At 41.2% G+C, this 27,330-nt stretch overlaps 1 protein-coding gene and 1 pseudogene across 2 annotated transcripts; one reads left to right on the top strand and one right to left on the bottom strand.

Annotated features, from left to right (window-relative positions):
- The first annotated feature begins 10,647 nt into the window (after positions 1-10,647).
- LOC115685630 (uncharacterized) lies at positions 10,648-15,321 on the top strand (annotated as a pseudogene).
- Positions 15,322-19,117: 3,796 nt separating this feature from the next.
- Positions 19,118-22,010, bottom strand: LOC115685608 (putative receptor protein kinase ZmPK1). Of its 2 annotated transcripts, none has more exons than XM_030610688.2 (2): positions 20,814-22,010; positions 19,118-20,669 (listed from the first exon to the last, which is right to left on the bottom strand). In XM_030610688.2, the coding sequence occupies exons 1-2, from the start codon at positions 21,872-21,874 to the stop codon at positions 19,481-19,483; spliced, it is 2,250 nt and encodes a 749-aa protein (XP_030466548.1). In that variant the 5' UTR covers positions 21,875-22,010; the 3' UTR covers positions 19,118-19,480. The 2 variants fall into 2 exon arrangements, with proteins under 2 accessions (XP_030466548.1, XP_030466549.1); XM_030610689.2 differs by having other exon boundaries at positions 19,118-20,394; positions 20,814-21,221.
- Between the last annotated feature and the right edge of the window lie 5,320 nt (positions 22,011-27,330).

Consider the following 27,330-nt stretch of genomic DNA (forward strand, 5'->3'; position numbering starts at 1 on the left):
TCAGGACGAACATATGCCCAAGCTGATGCGCAGCCTCCGAAGCCAATTTACCGACAAAGAAGCCAAGAAAATTTTGGCCGTCATCAAAGCCAGTGAATACAACATGGTGGATCAACTACGCAAGTTGCCCGTCCAGATTTCTTTGCTAGAACTACTTCAAACATCCACGAAGCATAAAAAATCTCTGATGAAAGTGCTCAGTGAGATAAACATCCCTGAAACGATTGAGCATGACAAATTAGAGAAATTCGTAGAGTCCAACTTGTTGAAGGACCAGATAGCAATTTCGGATGATAAATTCCCTACCGAGGGTAGGAGGCATTCCAAGGGCCTCTACATCTCTATTAAATGTAGGAACTCCCATGTGGCTCGAGTCTTGATCGACAATGGGTCTGCTTTGAATATTTGCCCGTTGGCAACCTTGCGCCGTCTCAATATAGACCTGTCTAAGCTTCGTGCCTCCAAAACATCAGTCTGAGCATTTGACGGGATGAAGAAAGACACCGCTGGTGAGATCGACCTCGATGTCCAGATTGGCCCAACCGTATTCAAAATTCTATTTCAGGTAATGGACATCCCCACAGCGTTTAACTTTCTATTGGACCTCCTTGGATTAACTCCGCTGGAGCTGTGCCCTCAAGCCTTTACCAAAGCGTGAAGTTTGTAGCTAACGGGAAATTAGTTACCATCCTCGGCGAAGAAAACCACCGAATCGATCAGGAAATTGCCATCCTGTATGTCGAACCAAATGGCAAAGTGGAATTAAGTTATCAGTCTATCGAACTTGTGTCGATAGTACACGGGTATCGAGGAGCTTCACCCCCTGTCCCCAATATGTCAAAAGCTACAATCATGGTAGCAAATATTATGGTAGGGAATGGCTTCACCTTAGGTCGAGGACTCGGTAGAGGAGGCTGGAGCATCCGAGAGCCTATCCAAGCTGCCAGGAATCACCGTACCTCTGGTTTAGGATATTGCAGAGGAAACCAACAAGTTAACAAGGGGCACGGAATGGGCCGAGCTAACTTGCTGCTTCCCCATATTCGAGAAATTTTCCCGCCACCTGCTAGATTATTGCAGGATGAAGAAAATTGTCTCAACTTCTCAGGACAACCAGGCGATAGGTTCAAACATCCTGCCGAATGCTCAAGTCACCCGAGCTCCTCGACACTTCCTGTAAATATTGCCATCGGTAAACAGGAAAACTTAGACGAACTAGTGATTGTGAAAGAAGGCAGGCAGGAGGACACCCTAGGTGGCATGATTATCCTATTTGACGATATCTTCGTAGGTCCTATTCATGAAGACTCGACCCCAGAAACGAATATAAACCCAATTGATTGGTTTGCACGTTTGCAGTATCAGGTGGACAAACTACGAAATTTGCTTATATCCTTGATGGATATCACTGCCCAAATCCCTAACATATCGCTGTTGCTTCCCGATCAAGAAGAGGTGACCCAAGCGAATGTTCCTGAAGAAAGCCCACCATCGGGAGTCCTTGACATGACATGGCAGGATATCCGACTCCTACAATGGCAAGGCGACGTGAGGCACTACTTGCCAGTCCCTAAATCCATGGATGTAATACTCCATGTCTTTTTGCAGAAGAGGCTGATCACAAGGAAGCCAAGATATACTACTCCCGAGTACTTCATCAATTATGATCCCATCCTGTCATATTACTATCACTCGGGAGAAATTGGTCACTCATTAGATGATTGCAGCGCCCTGAAAAACAGAATTCAAGATCTATTGGATGTTGGGGCATTTACTTTTCGTGCCCCCTGGCTGTGCTACGGTAGGAACGACCTTCTGGTGGTGCCTAGCATTCGTGCCACCACCCTTGAACTTTCTAGGAGAGTACGCAAAGAAAAGGCGATCATGGATACCCTGGATGAGCCCAGTGGTGGGTATGACTTCTACGTAAACTACTAGATATCGTTAAAAATTTTTGACGAGTAGCAGAATAATATCGTGGATGGATGGGATGGCATGGCTCGGCTAATAGCAGTGAAGGGAGGAGGCGATGAGTCAGACTTCGGGAATGATACTTTCGAGAATTTCTTCGTCGGCGCGATAGACGAAGAACCGGTGAAGAGAATGGGTGCAAGCCCGCTTGAGTAGATTTTGCATGAATCCCTGGAAAATGAGATATCCTTGTATTTTATTTTTTGTCGTCATTTCTAATGGAAGAAATGTCTTTTTGCACTCTCCCTCTCCTGAGATTGTAAATCCATGGGTTGTAAATAAATAATGTTTTGAGGGCATGATGTAGTATCTCAAACCGGCCCGTTGATGATATCCAGCCACGTAAAGGAAAGTATTCTGAGGCCAGGGCTACCTCATGCTTCCTTGTTTCTAAACTTTTTGAAAATCAAAGGCATTTCACTATTTCTTCCAAAAATGTTTTAAGAAAAAGAACAATGGAAAACTATTTATGTTCATAACCCGATTTGTTTTTCTGATCAATTTACCTTGTATTCCAGGCATAATCGTGCGACTTGCGAGGGAGTTAGTACGGTCTAGCCAGATGCCGTAGATGCCAACAGCAGCGATTCTGACGATTCAAATGATGATCCCACTGAAATCCGAAGAAATTGGGAGCAATATGAACAAATCAAGCCCTTTACAACCGAGGACACTGTTACTATCAATTTGAGTGGTACTGACGATCCAAAAGAAGTGAAGATCGGGGCCAATCTTCCCGAAGAGAAGGCCACACGTCTGATCGCTCTCCTAAAAAATTATCAAGATATCTTCGCGTGGTCTTATTTTGATATGCCAGGTCTAGACCCTTGGATTGTCGAGCACAGTTTGCCTACCAATCCCGACATACCTCCTATGAAGCAAAGGTTACGAAGAACCAAACTTGAGCTATCGAAAAAAATCAAAGAAGAAGTGATGAAGCTCTCAAAAGTAGGGTTCATCGAGGTTTCGCAATACCCTGATTGGATAGCAAACATTGTGCCAGTGAAGAAGAAGGATGGTCGGATTCGAGTTTGTGTTGATTACCGCGACTTGAACAAGGCCAATTCGAAGGACGACTTTCCGCTCCCCCGTATAGATGTCCTTGTGGATAGCAATGCTGGATTCGAATTATTCTCTTTCATGGATGGATTCTCCGGGTACAACCAAATAAGGATGAACGACGAAGACAAGGAGAAGACGACATTCATCGCTCCATGGAGAACCTTTCACTATAAGGTCATGCCTTTTGGTTTAAAGAATGCCGGGGCAATATACCAACGTGCTATGGTCACTCTGTTCCATGACATGATGAACAAAGAAATTGTAGTCTATGTCGATGACATGATCACCAAGACTAAATGTGGAGAGGACCACGTTGAAGCCCCGAAGAAGCTATTCAGCCGGCTACGTGAGTTCAAATTACACCTAAACCCTGCAAAGTGCGTGTTCGGGGTGACCTCTGATAAGTTACTCGGGTTCATCGTGAGTAGCAAAGGGATCGAGGTCGACCCATCAAAAGTCAAAGCAATATGTGAACTGCAGCCCCCATCCACAGTGAGGGAGGTCAGAAGCCTTTTGGGAAGGTTGAACTACATCTCACGATTCATCTCCCAACTCTCTAAAACTGCACGGGCCTTTTTCAAACTTCTCAAGAAAGATGTTCAGATCAGCTGGGATGAAGACTGTCAAGAAGCGTTTGAAAAAATGAAGCAGTATTTGATGAATCCCCCAGTACTAGTTCCGCCAGTTCCAGGACATCCTCTAACTCTCTATGTCACGATCCACAATGAATCGTTGGGAGCCCTATTGGCCTAGAGCAACCCCTATGATGGAAAAGAATGGGCCATCTATCATTTGAGTAAGAAATTCATCATTTCGGAACAGAATTATTCCGAATAAGAAAAGACATGTGTCGCATTGGTATGGGTATTGCATAGGCTTCGGCAATATACTTTGCACCACCAAACGTTTCTCGCAACTGAAAACGACCCCATCCGGTATTTGCTTAACCGGCTGGCATTGGTGGGAAAATTAGCCAAATGGCAAATTCTAATTTCGGAATTCGACATCCAAACATCATCGCAGAAGTCAGTGAAAGGTCGAGTGATCACTAATATGCTAGATGAATGCCCTGGGGAAACACATGAGGATGATCTCCCAGATGATCGCATTTTATCGACAGAAGAACATACGTGACCATGTTATTCGATGGAGCAGTAAACTTGTTTGGCTCTGGCACCGGGCCAGTCTTAATATCCCTATATGGGCAATATTGTATTCGCGAAATTGGTATTTCCCTGCACCAACAATATAGTTAAGTACGAGGCGTGTATTCTCGGTCTACAAGCAGCATTGACATGAAAATAACCAAACTAAAAGTATTTGGTGATTCTACCTTAATCATCCTCCAGACTATGGGTGAATGGAAGACTAGGGATGCTAAGCTAGTACCCTATCATGACTATTTGAAAGAATTGGTGACAGAATTCAACGAGATCTCGTTTGACTACCTATCTAGATCTCATAACCAATTCGCCGATGCGCTGGTCACACTATCATCTATGTTACAGGTCACTAATGGATTGGAAATAGAACCTCTGAAGATTGAAGTCCTGACCAGACCAGCCTATTGCATGGCCGTGACCGAGGAACTTGATGGCAAACCATGGTATTATGATATCATGAACTACATCAAGGAGCAGCAGTTCCCTGAAGGGAGTACCCCTGCAGACATAAGGTACATAATGAAGATGGCAACGAAATTCTTCATCAATGGTGAGAACTTGTATAAGAGGTCCTATAATTCTATCCTACTGAGATGTGTGGACGCAATTGAAGCAATGCGAATTATGCAAGAATTGCATGAAGGAGTATGCGGTCCACACATGAATGGACACATGCTGGCCAAGAAAATAACGAGACTGGGTTATTACTGCCTTCCCCTAGAAAGCGATTGCATTCAATATATTTGGAATTGTCACCGTTGTCAGATCCACGTAGACAGGATAAATGCCCCTCCAACTGAATTACATCAGTTGTCTGATCCATGGCCATTTTCAATGTGGAGCAACGATGTGATTGGCCCAATCAACCCGAAAGCTTTAAATGGACACCGGTTCATTTTGATTGCGATTGATTACTTCTCCAAGTGGATTGAAGCCACATCATATACCAACGCCACTGCTCGAAACGTGGCGAAATTAATCAAACGAGACATAATCGCCCGCTATGGCATCCCTAAAGCCATTGTTACAAATAATGGGACGAATCTGAATAACAAGCTTGTTGATGATTTATTCAATGAATTCAAGATCAGTCATATGAATTCGTCTCCTTACCGTCCCCAAATGAACGGAGCTGTCGAGGCAGCTAACAAAAACATCAAAAAGATCTTAGCCAAAACTGCTGAGAACTAACGAAATTGGAATGAAAGATTGCCTTTTGCATTAATGGCATATCGAATATCAATTTAGACTTCTACCGGGGCAACCCCTTTTTCCTTGGTGTACAGCATGGAAGTAGTTCTGCCTGTTGAGATAGAAATCCCCTCGCTGCGAGTATTGTCCCAAGTAAAACTGTTTGATGTAGAGTGGAAGCAGCAAAGACTAGAGCAGTTGAATATGATCGACAAAAAGCGGCTAAAGGCTCTTTGTCATGGCCAATGCTATCAACAGAGGGTAGCCAGGTTGTTCAATCGGAAGGTCCACCCAAGACACTTCGCAATAAGCGATCTTGTCCTGAGAAAGGTTCTACCACTATTCCCCCAACTTGGAGGTAAGTTCGCTCCAAACTACAAAGGTCCCTATATCGTGAAAAAGGCACTCCCCGAAAAGACTTTGACTCTGATCGAGATGGATGGAAGTCAATTCTCCAACCCGGTCAACTCTGATGCCGTGAAGAAGTACTACCCTTGAAATAACTTCTATATTCCCGTTGATAACAAGGGAATTGGTAGAAAAGTTATTGATGAGGGTACCCCTAGTAGCGAGTTTAACTGAAAAGGACTTTGCATATGACAAAATGGCATCGAGGCCGATCTTGACAACCATGGAAGTCTCCATGGTAGTGATGCTCATATCAGTCAAAGACATTTAAAGTATAAATTAGCTTTGCTGCGAAGATCTCTATGCAAGCAATTGCACATGCCCTGTGCAGTCATGAATCAAATGATTCTCGAGAAGTTCCTCAACGTGTCGGAACCGCATTGACACAACATACACCGAGAATAGGACCGCCTAATAAGGAGTACCCTTAATTATAGAGGATTTCATTCGAGCTCTAAGACCAAACATGAAAGAAGTCTTGAAAGAAAAGACTCTGCTAGCTTTAAAGGCAAAAAGAAGAAGAAGGGTAATTTGTATCGTTCTCAATTTACCTTCAATTATCTTATTGCTAACATGAGCTCATGTTATTCTTAACAGAAATTGTTGACATTCAAGAAAGCTCAAGGAATTGCCAGCTTAAACAAAGTGAAGGGAGACACGAAGGGAGACACAAAGGGAGACACGAAGGGAAATGTTGAATCATTCCCAATTTATGTCCCTCAAAGAGCCATTCATTAACATAGTCTTTCTTATTACTTGGCAAGTTTGCCTTACCGCCGCTGCAGCACAGGTAAGTATTTATTTCCTTTAAAACTCTTTTTTTATAAGAGTAGAAAGAATCAAAGAAAGAGGAAGCAATTTAAAGCAAATAGACGCTTAATCCTCCCCTAAATGCATCGCATGTCTTTTAGAAAGGAATTTTGCATGGTAATTTTACCTGTTTAATTCATCAATTCCATGTGAAAATTTTGACAATTCGATGAATGGTGTCGAACTGCTCGGGTATGCTGAACGAGATGTGTCAGGATGATGAAAGACAATCCTTAGTCCATACACATCCTCATGTACTGATCCCTTGCGAGACGAGTGAAAAGATTCCATGTCTGCAAGGTTAAAGGATTTCTTGCATAAGGTACGGTAGCCAAAATAATGAGAGGTAATTCATTTCTCTACCCCATACACTATCGGCAATCTTTTGCTTAAACATGTTGAGCCCATACACTTAGAGGTTCCTTTCAAATTACTCCTGTCAAGAATCACCCTGCACTGGGGCAACTGGAGGTAAGTCGGCATCGCAAGGTGAGAAAAATGGATGGAAATTTTCTTGCTATCACTTGCATCAATCTTGAAGTGTTATTATTACATATGAACTCTCATGATGATTCAAGTGCCCTAGGATGATTAAGAGCATTTCTTCTTCTATCCCATACACTTATATCCCTTGCTAGCCCAATTGAGCCTTTAATTTTGTTTCGTACAAATCCAGTTGATGATCATCCTCACACTGGAGCAAGGCGAAGGTCACCACAGTTCAAATATCATGGTCCAGAGTGCCAAATGAAAATAAAGACCCCAAGAGCCTAATAATATTCCTTTGTTCAAACTTTACTAGGTTAGTTCGTGACAACACAAAAAGAACAGCAAAAAATGATAAAACTGAAAAACTGAAAACTAGAGGCATAAAAAAGCAGTGTGCCTGGTAAAAGCGAGGTCAATGCCCATAGACAAAAAGCAAAGGAACTTGTATCCCCAAGCGAATTCGCAATTGTTGAACAAAAGTCCAAGAAAAAAGGGCTTGAAACTACCTTGGGGAATTTTCAAGAGGATCCTAATGGTGGAGAAGAAGACTGGTAACAATGCCGAGATGATCATCAACTCTCACCCTTACACACATTTTTGAACCTGACGATCCTTTCGTTTCTCAACCTGTGAGCCAAGCCCACGTTATGTCCCTCATGAAATCTCTCCTAACTAGGGCGCTTGAATTAACGTAGAATTTCAAATGTTTATAAATATCGCTCGAGGAAGTGCGAGCAAGACTACTTCTGTTTCAATTTGCAGGATTCTTGATTTGTAAACCCGGAGATGATCGCGGAATATTTTCTTTCTTGGCCTTGACTCAGACAGTCTCCTTTGTTAAGCCATTGACCAAGCCTACATTACGATCCTGATAAAGACCTCTCAAATTGATAAGATCGTACCACTTGCGAGAAAACTTGAGCCCTTGTTGATGTAATGACGGTCAGATTAAGTGTTTACAATATTTTCACATTAATGGTCGGGACAAACAATTCCTTTTTCAATGAGAGCGAGTGGAAATTCCTTTTTGACTGAAGGCCCCTCGTTTAGCATCTTGAGAAGTCCACCATGTGAGGGAAAATTGTCTCAATTAATAATTACCTTGAGTGGATATGTGGCGATGCAAACATGGCAAAATCATGACCTTTCAAAATGCACATTCTGGAATAGCCTAGCTTGTCTATATCCTTTATGAATATATGATATTTGCTCTAATCATTTTTGACAGGTAAAACATGCTCAAAGACTCAAAGAGCACCTGACCTAGAGTATCTCCAAAGATGTCCCAAAAACTCTCAAATGTTCTCCCCAGTAGAACAACATGGCGTTCCCCGGCAGCCTGGAGTTCCCCTTTTCATTGACAATGCTTCCGCAGCTTAATGTCCCCTCAACAAGACCGACACAGCATGCTTCTGTGGCCGGTGTCCCCTCATTGACTTGACGTTCTTTCGTGACTCAGGGTCCCTTTTTATTCTCTAACAGTGTATCCTAGAAGAAGTTCAGATACCAAACTAGTGCTCCCGTTCCACAAGAGGAATTGACACGGCATGTTTTCGTGTCCCGGAGTTTTCCTTACTCCTCAGTGGTACGCCATGAAAATTAGAGCACTAGAGAAGCCCTCTTTACCATCCCTAGTGATGTGTCCCGATAAAAGTCGATTATTCAGCAGATGATTTATTAAACCTTCGGGTAAGAAATCCCAGATATTTCATCAAAACTCTTTTCAAACCACCCGGAAGGAAAACTAGGTGTTTCTTTGAAAAAGAAAAGTATTTCTCATTGCGCAAGATGTAACTAAGATATTTCAAAAGATGTATGTGTTCTAGAATAGCCTTAATTATCTATTTCTTCGATGAATATATATGCTCTTGCACGAAAACTTGTCTGACAAGAGACATGCCCTCAAGAGGCAGGAACGTGCCTAGGTAAGTATCTTCTACCTATGTCCGGTTCCAAAAATCCATGTACCTACGATTGTTATGGTATCCCTCGAACATTGGGCTGACCCTTCTGTTCACCACGTACCTACGATTGTTATGGTACCCCTCGAACATTGGACTGACCTCTTTGTTCACCAGGTACCTACGATTATTATAGTACCCCTCCTGAACATATGATCGACCCCCTCTATTCACATCAAGCTTGATGTGGACATCGTGCCATATCGAGGAGGAGGTGCTAGGGACCCATTGTCCTATCCTCTTGGTCCGAATACTCGAGCAAGGGCAAAGCAATTCGAGCAAGTTGTTGGCATCATGGTTCGAGATCTTTGGAGTGGAAGCGAACTTGGATCGGGACTTGAACAATCTTGGACTTCTTGGCGCAACACGATCAAATTTGGTCAGTTGCAAGGAAACGGGCCTCTGATTAATACTCACCGCTAATGCCGTGACGGATGTCGTTTTTTTCGCATTTCAGAGTAGTTTTGATAGTTTTTTTTAAAGTTTTTTTTATTTAAGCGCTTTTATTAATTCTAGTGGCGTTTTCGTAATTTTGCGTTTAGGGTTAACACCATATAAAAATGGTGTTTAGGGTTTCTTTAGAAGGGATGATTCAGTTTAATATGACAAGAGGTTTTTCTTTTTTTTGAGTTCTCTGTGTACTTGACCTTATCAAGGTCTTCCTTGTGGCGATCGATTCGACTAATCGAGCAGCATAGTGAATTCTCTTGTTCGTGGCGTTTATAACGTCAATTGGTTGACACAACTTCGTCAACAGGTTACGTTTATACCGAGGTTACCAATCACAGGTTCGATTGGGGGTCGAGGTTTTGCGATTCGCACTTTCTAGATCTTCGTAGAACGATCAACTTCCGCTCAGATTTACTTCATCTGGTATCAGAGCCCAGGTTCTACAAGGTTTAGTTATCCTAACTTTGTTACTTTCATTCAGCAAATTGAGAATTATTGAACTAGTATCTCAGATTTTAACCGAATTGGGGATCCAAATCGTTCTTGCTGCATTTTTTTTTTCTTTTCGGTCCTAATGTGTTTTGATTGTATTTGAGTTCGTAAAATAAAAAAAGGTTTCGGCCTAAAAAAAAAAGCAAGCCGAACAAAAAAAAATCAACCGAAAAGAATCGAGAAGATGACTCGTTTGTTAGTTGGACCGAACTGAATTTTTAAAAAAAGTATCAAAATTGAGTTTGAATTTGACAATTAGTGAAAGGTTGACAAATTATTTTGATCCTGCTTGGTGGTTTGGTCGATTGTTGTGAGGTGGGTGAGAAAACGGTTTTTAGTCCGATAAAGAGCTTGTGAGAAGGGAATACTAGAGGTCAAAGGTAAGAGTATGTGAGCTTAATTGAGGAAAAAAAAGCCGACATTGAGTTTGAGTTAAACACAAGGGGGAGCGACAAATACCTTGAGCAAAACACGTGAGGGAGTGTTTGGTGAGATTTCTTTTATTTCTAACATTTTCTTGTAGGTAAATCATGTCACACGATCAAGAAAGCGTAAATCAAAAGAAGGATGCTTCCAAACAAAGGGATGATGTAATTTTGGAAGGCATTCAACAGTTGAGATTGCAACTTGAAGTACTTAGTACCCGAGTTATGGGATGTAAGACGAGGCTTGACGGAGATCGAGAGCCACCATGGGGGAGGCCGCGAAATCAGCGAGATGAATCTAGAACACGACCTAGATGGCAGTGGCAATTTGATGATGAGTTTGAGGCCGAGATGGAGGAAGACCGAGATGACCGGTTTGGGAGGTGGAACGGAGGACGAGGCCGAGGGGTTAGACATCGAGAAGATGATGAGCTTGGTAACATCAAGATGAAGATTCCATCTTTTCAAGGAAAGAATAATCGTGATGCGTATCTAGAGTGGGAAAAAAAATAGAATTGGTATTTGACTGCCAACGATATTCCGAGCTTAAGAAGGTAAAAATCACAGCTGTTGAATTCACTGATTATGCTATAATTTGGTAGGATTAGCTTGTGACTAGCAGGAGGCGCAATGGTGAGAGGCCGATAGACACGTGGGATGAGATGAAAATAGTCATGAGGAGGCGTTTTGTACTGAGCCATTACCACCGAGACTTGTTCCATAAGCTACACAAGGTAATAGGAGCGTGGAAGAGTACCATAAGGAGAGGAGATTACCTTGATCCGTGCTAATATGGTAGAAGACCGTGAAGCCACAATGTCACGATTTTTTAGTGGTTTAAGCCGAGATATAGCGAGGGTGGTGGAGCTGCAACATTATGTTGAGTTGGAGGAATTGGTGGACAAGGCCATCAAAGTTGAGAGGCAATTGAAGTTGGACCGAAATTACAAGAGTAGTGGAGGTTCATGCTCGAATTGGAAGTCCCATTGGAAGAGAGATGAGAAGCCGAATTGGAAGGGAAACAACACCAAGGCTGAAAGGAGAAAGAGAAGGATGGCAAAGTTGGTTCAAATCCGGCTTCAGGTAAAACTGAAAACCCTAATGCTAAGACTCGTGATATTAAATGTTTCAAGTGTTTGGGCAGGAGTCATTTGGCAAATCAGTGCCCTAATAGGAGGGTGATGATCATGACTGGGCATAATGATGTTGAATCAGAAAGTGAGAGGGAGGAAGAGGATGATGACATGCCACCATTGGAGGATTGTAGTGATGTTGAGATGCCAGCAAAGGGTGAATTGATGGTGGTTAGGCGTTCTCTTAGTGTTCAAGCCAAGGAGGAGGATCAACACCAGCAACGTGACAATTTATTCCATACACGATGCGTGGTGAATGGCAAGATTTGTAGTTTGATTATTGATGGGGGCAGTTGTGCGAATGTGACAAGTTGTACCATGGTGGAGAAGTTGGGGTTAAAGACTGCAAAATACCCTAGACCATATAGACTTCAATGGTTGAATGATAGTGGTGAGGTGAAGGTGTCGAAGCAAGTCCGAGTTCCATTTGAGATAGGAAGATATAAGGACGAGGTGGTGTGTGATGTTGTACCTATGCAAGCGGGCCATGTTTTACTTGGTAGGCCATGGCAATATGATCGGAAGGTCCATCATGATGGGTACACTAACCGATATTCATTGGTAATGAATCGGAAGACTTATACCTTGATGCCAATGACACCTAGTGAGGTGTATGAGGATCAATTGAAACTAAAACATGAGGCTGAGAGGGAGAGAAAGGTGAGAGAACTGAGGGTTTACGAGGAGAGACCGAGACGTAAGGAAAAGGAGAGATCGAGGGAATAAGAGTGGTAAAAGCCGAGGGAAAAGGAGAAAGAAAAGAAGAGAGGCAAAAGAATTTCTATACAAAATCGAGCGAAATGAGGAGAGCTTTAATTCTGGACCTACCGATGCTTGTACTTTTGTATAAGGAGGCACTGTTTACTACTAACGATATGGACCCGAGTTTGCCTAGCTCTATTGTGTCTTTATTGCAGGAATTTGAAGATGTCTTTCATGATGAGCTTCCTGAAGTGTTACCCCCGATTCGAGGCATAGAACATCTAATCGATTTGATACATGGTGCGCCAATGCCTAACTGACCCGCATATCGAAGCAATCCCGAGGAGACAAAGGAACTTCAACGGCAAGTTAGTGAACTATTGGAGCGCGGGTATATGCGAAAGAGTCTTAGCCCGTGCACCGTCCTTGTTTTGTTGGTGCCAAAGAAGGATGGGTTATGGCGAATGTGTGTTGATTGCCGAGCAATCAATAACATAACGGTAAAATATCGACACCCTATTCCTAGGTTAGATGACATGTTGGATGAATTGCATGGTGCTAGCATATTTACTAAGATCGATTTGAGAAGTGGTTATCATCAAATTAGGATGGAAAAAGGGGATGAATGGAAAACTGCATTTAAAACCAAGTATGGGTTGTATGAGTGGTTAGTCATGCCATTTGGACTAACTAATGCACCTAGCACGTTTATGTGACTTATGAACCATGTATTGCGTGCTTTTATTGGTCAATTTGTAGTTGTCTATTTTGATGATATCTTGATATATAGCCGAAGCCTTGATGACCACATTGAACATGTCCGAGCTGTTTTGGAGATTTTAAGGACCGAGCAATTATATGCTAACCGAAAGAAATGGTCTTTTGTGACTAACAAATTAGTGTTTCTAGGGTTTGTTGTTAGTGCTGATGGTATATAGGTTGATGAGGAAAAGGTGAAAGCAATCCGTGAGTGGCTGACACCTAAGATTGTGGGTGAGGTGCGTAGCTTTCATGGCTTAACAAGTTTTTATCGATGATTCGTGAAAGACTTAGCACCATTGCCGCACCTTTGACCGAAGTTATCAAGAAGCATGTGGGTTTCACATGGGGAGAAGAGCAAGAGAGAGCGTTCAATCTGTTAAAAGATAAGTTGACTAGCACTCCTTTGTTATCTTTGCCGAATTTCGGTGCTGCTTTTGAGATAGAGTGCGATGCTTTTGGTATAGGAATTGGAGCCGTGTTAATGCAAGGAGGACGTCCCATAGCTTATTTCAGCGAGACATTAAGTGGAGCAACATTGAATTATCCTACTTACGATAAGGAGACATATGCTTTGGTGCGAGCCTTGGAGACTTGGCAACATTACCTATGGCCAAAAGAGTTTGTGATCCACACTGACCACGAGACCTTAAAATACTTGAAGGGATAGCAAAAGTTGAATAAAAGACATGCCAAATGGATGGAGTTCATCGAGACTTTTCCATATGCGATCAAGTACAAGAAAGGTATGGAAAATGTGGCAGCCGATGCACTTTCTCGAAGGTACACAATTCTAATTACTCTAGGAGCAAAATGTTTAGGTTTTGAGCATATCAAGGACTTATATACTAATGATGAAGACTTTGGAAGATTGTTTGAAGCTTGTGAACACGCTGCATTTGAAAAATTCTATAGGCATAATGGCTATTTCTTTCGTGAGAAAAAGTTATGTTTGCCTAAATGTTCTTTGCGTGAGTTGTTGGTGCGAGAGGCGCATGGTGGTGGCTTAATGGGACATTTTGGCATTAATAAAACTTATGAAGTGCTGTATAAACATTTTTATGGGCCACACATAAAAGGAGATGTCACACGTATTTGTGAGAGATGTATTGCATGTAAACAAGCTAAGTCTACAACTAAACCACATGGCTTGTATACGTCTTTGCCTATTCCGAAGCATCTGTGGGTTGATATTTCAATGGATTTTGTGTTAGGATTGCTTAGGTCTAAGCATGGTTGGAATTCTATTTAAGTGGTTGTTGATCGGTTTTCAAAGATGGCTCATTTTATACCCTGTCACAAAATCGATAACGCATCTCATGTTGCTGATTTGTTCTTTCGTGAGATTGTGCGTTTGCATGGCATGCCTAGGTCCATTGTTTCTGATTGAGACACTAAATTTCTTAGCTACTTTTGGAAAATATTATGGAAGAAGTTAGGTACACAGCTTTTATTTTCTACTACTTGTCATCCATAAACTGATGGTCAAACTGAGCTAGTTAATAGAACTTTAGGGGTATTGTTGCGTGCTATAATTAAAAAGAACATAAAGTGTTGGGAAGATTGTTTGCCACATGTTGAGTTTGCATATAGCAGGAGCATGCATTCTGCTACTAAATTTACACCGTTTGAAGTTGGTTATGGCTTTAATCCTTTAACTCCATTGGATTTAACCCATTTGCCTATTGATGAGCGTATGGACTTAGATGGTTCTAGGAAGGCCGAATTTGTCAAGGCATTGCATGAGAAGACGCAGTTGAATATTGAGCACAAGACCAAGCAATATGCAAAGCAAGCCAACAAAGGGCGCAAGAAAGTAGTGTTTGAGCCCGGCAATTGGGTTTGGGTTCATATGCGCAAGGAGCGTTTTCCCAAGCGGTGACTTTCTAAGTTACAACCGCGAGGGGATGGACCATTTATGGTGTTGGAGAGGGTTAACGATAATGCCTACAAGCTTGACCTTCCAGGTGAGTATGGTATTAGTACTACTTTCAATGTTTCTGACTTAACTTTTTTCGATGCAGAAGATGATTTTAGGACAAATCCTTTGCACGAGGGAGGGAATGATGTGGATATCGTGACATATCGAGGAGGAGGTGCTAGGGACCCATTGTCCTATCCTCTTGGTCCGATTACTCAAGCAAGGGCGAAGCAATTCAAGCAAGCTGTTGGTATTATGGTTCGAGATCTTTGGAGTGGAAGCGATCTTGGATCGGGACTTGAAGAATCTTGGACTTCTTGGCGCAACACGATCAAATTTGGTCAGTTGCAAGGAAACGGGCCGCTGATTAATACTCACCGCTAATGCCGTGACGAATGTCGTTTTTTTCGCGTTTCAGAGTAGTTTTGATGGTTTTTTTTAAAGTTTTTTTTATTTAAGCGTTTTTATTAATTCTAGTGGCGTTTTTGTAATTTTGCGTTTAGGGTGAACACCATATAAAAAGGGTGTTTAGGGTTTCTTTAGAAGGGATGATTCAGTTTAATACGACGAGAGGTTCTTCTCTTCTTTGAGTTCTCTATGGACTTGACCTTATCAAGGTCTTCCTTGTGGCGGTCGATTCGACTAATCAAGCAGGATAGCGAATTCTCTTGTTCGTGGCGTCTATAACGTCGATTGGTTGACACAAGTTCGTCAACAGGTCATGTTTATACCGAGGTTACCAATCACAGGTTCGATTGGGGGTCGAGGTTTTGTGATTCGCACTTTCCAGATCTTCGTAGAACGATCAACTTCCGCTCAAATTTACTTCAAAGCCTTTTCAGGTACCTTTGATAAGATGCGGGTACTTCGACAAAGCAAAACCCTATCAAGGCTGTCGAAGATAGGTTTGGGTCCTAAACAAACAAAATCTCATCAAGGCGACCGAAGATAGATTCGGGTCATAGACAAGTGAAATCTAGTCAAGGCGATCGAAGATAGGTTCGGGTCCTCGACATACAATATCAACTGCGCAAAATTATTCTACTCTCATGGCAAGGTAAGTAGTCTTAGGTATGTCTTTATTTGCTTTAGCATGAATCATCTTATATCGCATAATAAAAAATATGACCCATGGTCCTGCCAAAAATAACATTCATCGTACATGCATGGGTCAAATTTAGATGTCATTTTATCTTTGAATGCAATCTCTACTAGCTCAACTTTTGTAAGCTCACCTTCAAAGAGGGGCAGTTGATGACACCTATTTTCTAATTTTTGTCCAAAATTAGCTATGCAAAATTTAGGAGTTAATTTCTTAATCAATTCCTAAAACAAAAAATATATTATTTTTATCTAATTGCATTGCATATAGACATTAGACACATTTACATTAATAGGGCCTATTAGAGCATATTTTCTTAATTAACTTTAAAAAAAATTACAAAATTATAATTTTTTTAACAAAAATTATAAAAATTTAAAAAAAAATTCGGGTCGGACCGGGTCAACCCGACCCTTTCTTTTTCCCCCCGCGTGGGCCCAGCCTGCTTCTTTTTTTTTTTTTCTCTCCCCTCCGCGCGATCTAAGCCCGGCCCGGCCCGGCCCAACTCTTCCTTTTCCTTCTCTCCCCGCTGCTGATCTTCCTCCTCTGTCTTCCTCTATTTTTGGCCATCGAGCCAACGGACGATGGAAAAGCCTCGACGTCCCGATCAGCCACAACGGGCAGGTAAGGGAGCAGCGAGGGAGGGCATTGATGGCTAGTCCAATCTCTCCCCCTTTCCCGGTCTCTCCCCCTCTCCTCTTCCCCTTTTGGTGGCCATGTAAGTCAAGAAGCAGAGGTGCCATTTCCCTCCCTGCACCAGCCTAGGGTGGCCACCACAGTCGTGGCTCAGTCTTTGGCCGATGCAAGGCCATTACGGCCATGACTTCTGGGGCGGGACAGGTGGCCGGCGACCCCTATAAAAGCCGGAGAATTGATAGAGATAGGGGAGGATTTAAGGCAGAACACAAAGAGAGACAGAGAGAGAGAGAGAGAGAGAGAGAGAGAGAGAGAGAGAGAGAGAGAGAGAGAGAGAGAGAGAGATTTTCATGGATTTGAGAGCTAAACAAGAGAGTCTGCAAGTCGCCGAGGAGTACCAGCAACCCCGTCGTTGCCAACAGGATGACCGGAGATCCCCCCGGAAGCGGTACCGATCGGTGAGTCTTCCCGATCTCACCAAAGCCCTGTTTGCCCCTATTTTTTAGTAAGGTTTGGCCAGGACTCGCGCCGGCCGTTTCACACGAATTCCGATCCATACCGTCATTCCCCGTAGTCCATACGTCGTCGCCGAAGGCAAGAGTAGGTCGCCGGAAGATGCCGGAGCCCCGAAGTAGGTCAAAGTTGCTTCATTTTGTCTCTACACGCCAGGTGCTCGACGAAATGCCTCAACGAGGATGATTTGATTTTGCTCGCCGGCCGGCAAGCATGTGGCCGGACGGCGAGCTAAGTGGCTATAGGAGCTCGGTGGTGGTCCATAGAGGCCGGATTTAGGCTGGAGCTGGCATGGGTTGGCCAATGAATGGCCGATTTTTGCTCAGCCGGCGTCCCCGCGTGCTTGTCCACACGGGAACCGACTTGACCCGATTCATGATCCGGGTCAATGACTCGGGTTGACTGCTTAACCCGGTTCGGATCCGAAGATTCGACCCGGATCAACGCTTTGGACCGGATTCGTTGACCCGAGTCGGATTTGACCCGACCTAGGTCTGTCGACCTAATCTGGTTTTTAATATTATATTAATATCATATTTTATTTTTAAAAAAATATTTTCAAAAAAATTTTAAAAAATTAAAATTTTTTGCCGTATTTATTATTATTATTATTATCATCTCTAAAAAATAAAAAATAAAAATATATAATTTTTTTTCTTCTTTTAAAATTAGGAAATAGTTTAGAAATTAGTATTTTTTTGAATATTTTTCTAAATTATGTGAATTATTTGTTTAATGATCATGTTTAAATCGGATAATCCTATAGGGCTATGCAATAGTATTTTGCATGTTAATTTCACTACCGTTGTAATATTATTATGCATGTTGTTTTTAATTAGAATATAATTGCACAAATTATTGTATTTTGAATGCTATCGCCTTAGTTAGGGTTAAAGCCCTAGGCTGCATATCTATCTTGACTGCTAATCGTTAATGATTGAGTACTCGTTTGATCACCTCACATGTTAGGAAAAAGGTCCTAAAATCAATCTAAATTGCCTGACAAATGTTTTCTGAAATGAATAGGGTAAAAAGGTACCGAAAGGGCACTAGTTATTCAACTAGCGTAACCAAATCCCCGAACTCATTTAATCTCTGGTTCATAGGAGTAGGATGATTCTCCCGTCACTTTACTTGGGTGTCTAATCGACTTACCCCAAACCGATTAGTGGCGACTCCTAAATAAAAACCATTTGCAAGTTAAAAACCTAAACTTTAAGTCACGCTATGATATGGGCTTGGGAGAGCCTGAGTTAAGTCCCAAACATAGACTTAGCGCGTACCAGACGAGACCCCCCTTTTTATGCCAAAAAGTCGGAGGTTGGTCGTGACAGGACTAAATTGGCAAATAGTCAATAGGTTTATGACTAAATTGACGCGATTGAAAAGTTTATGACTGAATTGGCAACTTTTTAAAAGGTTTAGGATTGAATTGGTAATATTGAAAGGTTTAGGACTTAATTGGCTGCCGTACAATAGGTTTAGGACTTTTTGGACAATTTTCCTGCCTTTAAAACATGCTTGGTTGATTCTCCATAATATTGGATTTAACAATATTCATTCTATTTTAAATTTCACTTGGATAATTGTAAAATTGAATTTATGTATTTGACTAATTTTTGAATAATAAACCAATAAATTAAAACTCACGCACTTATTTGTAATTAAATTTTTTTTCTGAAAGTATCTTGATTTCAAATTAAGTGGATTTTGGACAAAACTACTGTCGTTTTCATATTTGTGCTTAACAAATATGCATCAAACCACAAAAGTTATATTTGGAATAAGTGGATTTTTAAACATAAAACTAGATAAAATGTGAACTTTCAAAAAACTTGCAATTGTTGTTTTGATGGAATACATTTAAGAATACATTTGAAGATACTTTCTTTTGATCTATTTTTTATTTAAATTAGTAACTGATAAAAGTTGAAGATGGCAAATCACTAAAGTAATGCTAATTTAATTAGTGAATGTGTACACCATGTGGCAATCACAGAATTGAAGTTGATTGTCACGCGACGAACATAGCAGCGAGCATTTTCTCGGCTTCGGCCTTAACTATAACTAGTATATTTGCTTCTACAATGTCGCTTTCAATTTAAGGCAATATGCCAAGGACACACAGGCAAAGTGACACTAACTTTCATGATTTCGTACATCCAAAGGGATTACATCCCGAAACTTCTGCCTTATACCTGTAGATATGTAATGACTATGACCCTATGATTGTATATGGATCGATGACATATGTAGACACAACTAAGGACCCTGGCTTGTATCATTTTCTGACTACACATCTTCTTCACAACGTAGAAGCATCTCAGCCACTTGGCTCATGGTGGGTCTTGCATCTCGGTCTTCTTCCACGCACTTAAAAGCCACTGCAACTAAAATTTCAATCTTCATAATGTCATATTCCCCTCTTACGCTTGGATCCACAATTTCCTCTATCAACGTCTGCAGTGGAACTCCGAGTCTCTTCTTCTCTCGCACCCACGAAGTCAATGTTTGATTCTCCTCCACATCACTAGCCTCAATCTTTTCGTATTCTCCAGTTGGACTCCTGCCAGTCACCAGCTCCAACAAGACAATCCCATAGCTATACACATCCACTTTGGAGGTGATTGGGAAGTTGTAAATCCATTCGGGAGCCATGTAGCCTCTTGTCCCTCGGATCTTTGAGAAGCTCGAGTTCTTGAGGCCCTCTCTCTTGAGTAGTTTAGAGAGTCCGAAATCCGCCACCTTGGGTTGGTATGTGGAATCAAGTAGTATGTTTTGTGGTTTCACATCACAATGAAGAACCCATTCCAAGCACTCTTCATGAAGATAAGCGAGTCCCCTGGCTGACCCTACGGCAATTTCAAACCTCTTGTTCCAATCGAGTTCAGTTGGAGATGACAAATTTTCTGCTAACGAACCATGTTCCATGAATTCGTAGATCAAAAGCCTGTGCTTTCCTTGTGCGCAGTAACCCCACATGTCAATCAAGTTCATGTGGTTAAGATTTCCTATGGTGCTCACTTCTGCGAGAAACTCATTCTCTCCTTGGTTAGCCACATTGAGCCGCTTGACCGCTGCAACCCTGCAATCTGACAATACGGCCTTGTATACAATTCCTCCACTTCCTCTTCCAATTTCTTCGCTGAAATTCCGTGTTGCCTTCTTTAGCTCATCGTACGTGAACCGTCGGAATCCAGTCAGCCCTGCATGGTATCCATCGAAGTGAGCCCCACCTTTCTCTGGGCGGGTTCTATATAAGAAGAACCAAACCATGAGTACCAATATCGCCTCCACTCCAGCTATTGCCCCAGCAGAAATGAGCAAAATCTTGACTGCCCAACTCCCTTTTCTTTTTAGAAAAGTCCTTGGTAACATAATTTCTTTGGCAGTACATTGCAGAGTTGCATATTCTATTTTCGGTACGTCGTAAGAGGAGAGATTGAATTTTGGGAGCTTGAAGTGGATGCCCCCATCAACACTGGGTGAATAACGGCCATTTAACAACAATAACTTGGGGTAACAGTTAGAGAATTTATACTGGAAACCTAAGCAATTACACAAATCCAAACATAACTTCTTGCACATCTCCGGAGTATAACCTGGGAAGAAGCCTTTGTCATACCCGTAAAAATCAGAATGTGGTAACTCGACGAATTCGGTCTCGACTTTGCTATCACAGAAGCTGTTGAATTTGGGTTTGCATCCTTGAGTCCAGTCATAAAGGTTTTCCCACTCATATCCCGGAACACAAATGCAACTTCTTCCCTCGCTAGGATGGTATGTACACAGGCTATTAGGTCCACAAATGCCATGAACTGTGCATGGGTCAGAAAAGGCTTGCCATGAAACCATCCATTCCCCTCCATCAGATCGACTGTAAACCCGAATACTACCATCGTGATCAACCGTCAATCTCCTCTGAATTTTTGTGCCATAATCAGCTGTCAAGAAAGTCAAATTATCTGATGAAACGAAATACCCGTAAGGATCAAGCATTGCAAATCTACTATCATTATAAGTTGTTCTTCCAGCGTCCCAACTTTTAAGCCATGGATCTGGCCAATAGACACTTCTAATCTTAGGGCCAATGAAAAGAAGACGAAGAAGGTTATCGTTGTCAAAGTAAAGCCTGTAATAGCCAGAAGAAACGTTGTTCTTGCTTCGATAGGAAACGAGCGGTGTGTCTGGGGTGAGCTTTTGGTCTGGAAGAAGCGTGTTGGTTGGGGAGTCAAAGCTTTGCCACGAAACAACATGCTGTTTGTCACGAAGGACAAGATTGCCAGTGTCAAGGAGTTGCAGCAACTTCATTGATGACTGGGAGGATGAACCAGTGCTTGTGGCCCAAACAACCGCACGATCAGCATCGATCAGTACAAGGTCACCATTCTTTCTTAAAGAAAGCTTTGAGGATCTTCCGTTGACGGGCTGGTCGCGATTTGCCATCCAAACTACGGTGCAGTTATAGATACTACAAGATGGTTTGCTGAACCATATGGCAAAGCAATAAGCGTTTTCTCCAACGGAATGAAAGCCTGCAGAAAAAGCACCGTCTTCCGATGCCAAAATATCATCAGGTTTATCGACTGAAAGGGAGGAGCCTTCAAGCAAAGTAAGGCGAACTGAAGATGCAAGTGAAAAAGATAAGAACAGTGAGAAACATAGCAAGAGAAGAGGATTTCTCATGGCTTTGATTGGATTTCAGGTGATCTGTTATGTGCTATTACGCATATGAGGCGTTACCAAATTGCACTATGTTATATAGAACTTTTTGTGGTGGAGCATTGGAACAAACTGGCTCTGGTCAAAACATTGATGTATGCAGATATATTAGGGTTCGGTTGGTGTTTCATGAGAAAAAAGCATACTTTGACCACCGACCATTACCTTTCTCTTTCCTAATCTCTGGCAATAACTGGACCGAGGGAAGAGGTTAGGGGGACCCGCGATTGAAATACCGTAGCAATGTCACTCCATTTAAAATTGGGTTAATATCCGAAAAGCCCAAAATCGGTACATCTGTGATAGATTTACCTCAAACTAATTTTTTAATCACCAAAAATCCCAAAATGATACACTTGTGACAAATTTATTCTCCGAAAAATTGGATTAATACCTCGAAAAATCACAAATTTACAAACTTGTTACAAACGGAGAGGTAAAACCCCAAATTTGTACACCTCTCAACTATTACGTGTCATCCAATTCGGCAATTTGACAGTAAAATTTAATGGAAATTAACTAAAGGTAAATTTATCACAAGTGTATCAGTTTGCGGTTTTCGTGATAGTAACCCTTTAAAACTTGAGACATACATTGATTGTTCCAATCCAAAAGCATAAGGTATAAATTGTTGGGATAGCGCATTGTAGATAAGGTCTTATCAAATTCAGTACCCAAGTGAGGTGACATGATATTTTAACACCGCTTTTCGTTACAATCATATGGAAGAAATTAAGCATGTCTAATTGAAAAAAAAAAAAGGGAGCCACGCATACGTAAAATAAATATGATGTGTGAAGATTGCAGAAACTTGACTCTGATACTATATTAAAAAATCAAATCCAAAAACTTATACTATTCGAAGGAGGAAGATCACGTATACGTAAGGCATATAGTCGAACCTAATAGTCAAGTAAGTTAGGATAATACTTTTAACGACTTTGACCGCTAAAATTTTAACCCCAAAACCACGGATTTACTCGACATTGACAACCTCAAAGTTTTGAATAAATTAGGACCTCATTAGAACGATGTTTTGTCGATTTTAGGACTAACTCGGAGGACTTGAAACAGGCTAAAATGGACCGCCCCTATCGGCCAAAGGGACGACATCACATCAGGATTTGGGTAACCTTCCAAATGAGACTACAACGTATTATTGCTAAGAGCTAGACGTGCCCCCAATTTAAGGCAACAAATAAAAACGATGTTGAAAAGTTGGACATCTTGATAGTCATAAAAAACCCAATAAAAGTAGTGACATAAGTCTATGTTTTGCCATCTTATCAGTAGGACTGCAGACTTCTCTAATAAAAGGCCATACGTATTAATTCTAACATAAATATATGTGAGCCATGGAATTTTAGAGAACTCGCATAAACAATGGGGCATATATGGGTGGTTCAACTATATATAGACGAAATCTCCCCTAAACTTTTGATACGTGGCAAAAATCCCGATCCCTTACCACTTTCACGTGCCTCTATGGACACAGGTTACCTTCTGGATGAGAGGTCTTGCTAAATATACATGACCCACAACAATTTACCATTTTGCCTTCTAGTCGCTCATATTCAATAGGTTCGTATGCAAGTTAGGTACACAATGAATTTTCTCTTTGAAAGCATTCTTTGTATAGTACGAAAAGGACTAGACAGAAAATCGAAAAGGACATGCTTTACCAAGTACTTCATTTATTAGTAGCTCCTTCAAAGGTCAAGACATTTGTAAATTTAGAAGAATTACGGGGGGAAAGTGCAAAAGTCAAAGAATATGTGTTATATTTTGGTAAGAAGCACCAAATTGTTCTTTATGAGATTGGTTGAATCTACTTTGCGAGAATGAGAACATCAGTAGAAAAGAGAAGTTTCCAAGGGCAACACAAGTGGAGAGGAAATACAAACTTCCATTAATTTAAGTTCATCGACAACATTGAATATTTTCTTATAGTTTAGAGACTAAATTGATCATATATCAAAAGTCTAGGGATCACATTGAACCAATTGAAAGTTCAAAGACCGCATTACAATATAGTTCAGGGACCACATTACATATCGGGCCAAAGTTTAGGGATTATTTGTGCTATTTTCTCCTTTCTTCTTTACTAAGCATGATAATGATATGTTGGAGATGCTTTAAACACATCGGTGCCGTCACGACAAAGAAATTCATTTTTCATATGTCAATTCCGAGTTCATGGAATGCTCCAATATCAACTTGGATGAAAGGGTGAACGATTAGGAAAATTATTCAAATCTCACAGGTACGTTTTCCAAGGGTAATTCCAAGACGAGTGGTGACGACATAGAGGCGAGTCATGCATTCGGGAGGGCTTGCCACTTGCAATCTTCTCTTCCACCATTGATGGAGGAAGCACATGGAGGACCACGAACAAGTCTAATCGAAGATTCGGACACAACTTCGAAGAGAAGCAAGACCGTCCACATAAAATGTACATCTACCCGGTACAGTCATCCATAAGTGGCGACTTTAGTTAGAGCACAGAATTATTTTATCGATTGACTAAGTTAGCCTCTGTTGATTTTGGCTCGAAGTTTCCCATTTGACTCAAAATCGGCTCATGTATATGTTTGTCAAGGCTCTCGGAGTGTTTTAGGGGGGGGGGGGGGGGGGGGGTGGGGTTGCATGGAGACGAAAGCAGATAACGGGAGATGTGAGGAAACCGCCAAGCACTTGGGCGAACCAGACCACCAGGCAAGCGCTCGGCCAAGGAGTGGCCAAGCTGTTGAGCAGGTTCAGGCACCCGGACAAAGCTTGTCGGGCACTCAAATAGTGTTCAGAAGCTATTGCGTTTTTTCGGCGAGGTAGCCAAGCACCCGAATTTATGTTAGAGGGATCGCGCCCAAGTGATCTCAATCCAGATTTATTGAAATCCTAATCTTAGAGCTCATTTTTAGAAGAGAAACTTGTGAGGAATTTAGAGAGCCATCGTTTAAGAGAACCGAGAGCACGAGAATACTCCTCTTACGTGATAGATACTTGTAGGTTTTGAGGTACCTAGGATTGGGAAACGCTTTAGTTTAAACATTTTGAGCGATTGTAATATTCTCTTTTCCAATTATAGTGGAACCATCTCGTCGATCTCTCCCTATGGAGTAGGCATATCGCCGAACCAAGTAAGTTCATTGTGTTTAGGTTTTATTTCTGCAATTTATTTTTTACTCAAATCATTTCATATGTTCATGCATTCCCGTTAGTTGTAACAAATTGGTATCAGAACATAGGGTTACTACTTATTGATATCCTGAGAATTTTGGTTATCAACGATTATCGCTCTGGCTTCTACAAAACTCACGTTGGAGATATGTACTGGCATTAGCGTAGGAGGGAGGTGAAGATGATAAATTTGCCTAGGGTATGAAAGTGGAAGAAAAAACTGATATTTTGGAAAAGGCTACGAGTGAGAGTGTAGCTGCAGTTTGAACGAAACTTGAAGCACTATATGAAAAAATCACTCGAAGAAACTTCTCCTGATTTAATGGTTCTTCAAATGCAAGATGATTGAGGGAACATCAATCGAGGATCAAATGAATGACTTTAATATAGACATTAATGATCTTGCAAGCACTTTAGTGGTTCTCTAATGAGAGGACATGAGACTATATCCGTAGAGGAAGTGAAGTCCGTGCTGTTCTCAAAAGAATGGCAGAAGAAATTGCAAGGCAATGATTAGAGAGGGGCACTAGCAACGGACCCAGATTTAGATCGAATCTAGAGCGAGAAGAAAATCGCTTAGATGTTACTACTATCAGAAAGAGGGGCACATTGCAAGCAATTTCCTTGAGCCAAAGAAAGCTAAGAGATCGGAGAGCAACAAGAATGTCACACCAGCCAAAATAACACCAGAGGTGATACAAAAGAACACTAGAGATGAGTTAACTAATTTCTTTTTTGGAAACTTAGCTCAAATCAAATCCAAAAACTCAAACTATTCGAACAAGGAAGATCACATATAGATAAGGCTTATAATCGAACCTAATAGTCAAGTAAGGTACGATAATACTTTAACAACTTTGACCGCTAAAATTTTAACCCCAAACCACGGATTTTCTCGACATTGACAACCTTAAAGTTTTGAATAAATTAGGACCTCATTAGAACGATGTTTTGTCTACTTTAGGACTAACTCGGTGGACTTGAAACAGGCTAAAATGGACCGTCCTTATCGGCCAAAGGGACGACATCACATCAGGATTTGGGTAACCTTCCAAGTGAGACTACAACGAATTATTGCTAAAAGCTAAACGTGCCCCCAATTTAAGGCAACAAATGAAAACGATGTTGAAAAGATGGACATCTTGATAGTCATAAAAAAACCCAATAAAAGTAGTGACACAAGTCTATATTTTACCATCTTATCAGTAGGACTGCAGACTTTTCTAATAAGAGGCCAAACGTATTAATTCTAGCATAAATATATGTGAGCCATGAAATTTTATAGAACTCGCATAAACAATGGGGCATATATGGGTGGTTCAACTATATATAGACGAAATCTCCCCTAAACTTTTGATCGTATGAAAGCATGTAATGAATTAATTGGCAAAAATCCCGATCCCCTACCACTTTCACGTACCTCTAAGGACACAGGTTACCTTCTGGATGAGAGGTTTTGCTAAATATACATGACCCACAACAAATTACCATTTTGCCTTCCAGTAGCTCATATGCATTAGGTTCATATGCAAGTTAGGTACACAATGAATTTTCCCTTTGAAAGCATTCTTTGTATAGTACGAAAAGGACTAGAGAGAAAATCGAAAAGGACATGCTTTACCAAGTACTTCATTTATTAGTAGCTCCTTCAAAGGTTAAGACCTTTGTAAATTTAGAAGAATTAAGGGGGAAAAGTTCAAAAGTCAAAGAATATGTCTTATATTTTGGTAAGAAGCACCAAATTGTTCTTTATGAGATTGGTTGAATCTACTTTGCGAGAATGAGACCATCAGTAGAAAAGAGAAGTTTCCAAAGGCAACACAAGTGGAGAGGAAATACAGACTTCCATTAATTTAAGTTCAGAGACAACATTGAATATTTTCTTATAGTTTAGGAACTAAATTAATCATATATTAAAAGTCTAAGGATAACATTGAACCAATTGAAAGTTCAGAGATCGCATTGCAATATAGTTTAGGAACCACATTACACATTGAGCTAAAGTTTATGGATTATTCGTGTTATTTTCTCCTTTCTTTTTTACTAAGTATGATAATGATATGTTGGAGATGCTTTAAACACATCGGTGCCGTCACGACAAAGAAATTCATTTTTCATATGTCAATTCTGAGTTCATGGAATGCTCCAATATCAACTTGGATGAAAGGGTGAACGATTAGGAAGATTATTCAAATCTCACATCCCGATAAACTGGTGTCGAATGGAGAAAAGGGCTCGATGAC

The sequence above is a fragment of the Syzygium oleosum genome, unplaced genomic scaffold (genome assembly GCF_021117445.2).
Source record: "Syzygium oleosum isolate NSW1041296 unplaced genomic scaffold, Sole_v2.1 Sole_v2.05, whole genome shotgun sequence".
In the NCBI taxonomy this organism is placed as follows: Eukaryota; Viridiplantae; Streptophyta; class Magnoliopsida; order Myrtales; family Myrtaceae; genus Syzygium; species Syzygium oleosum.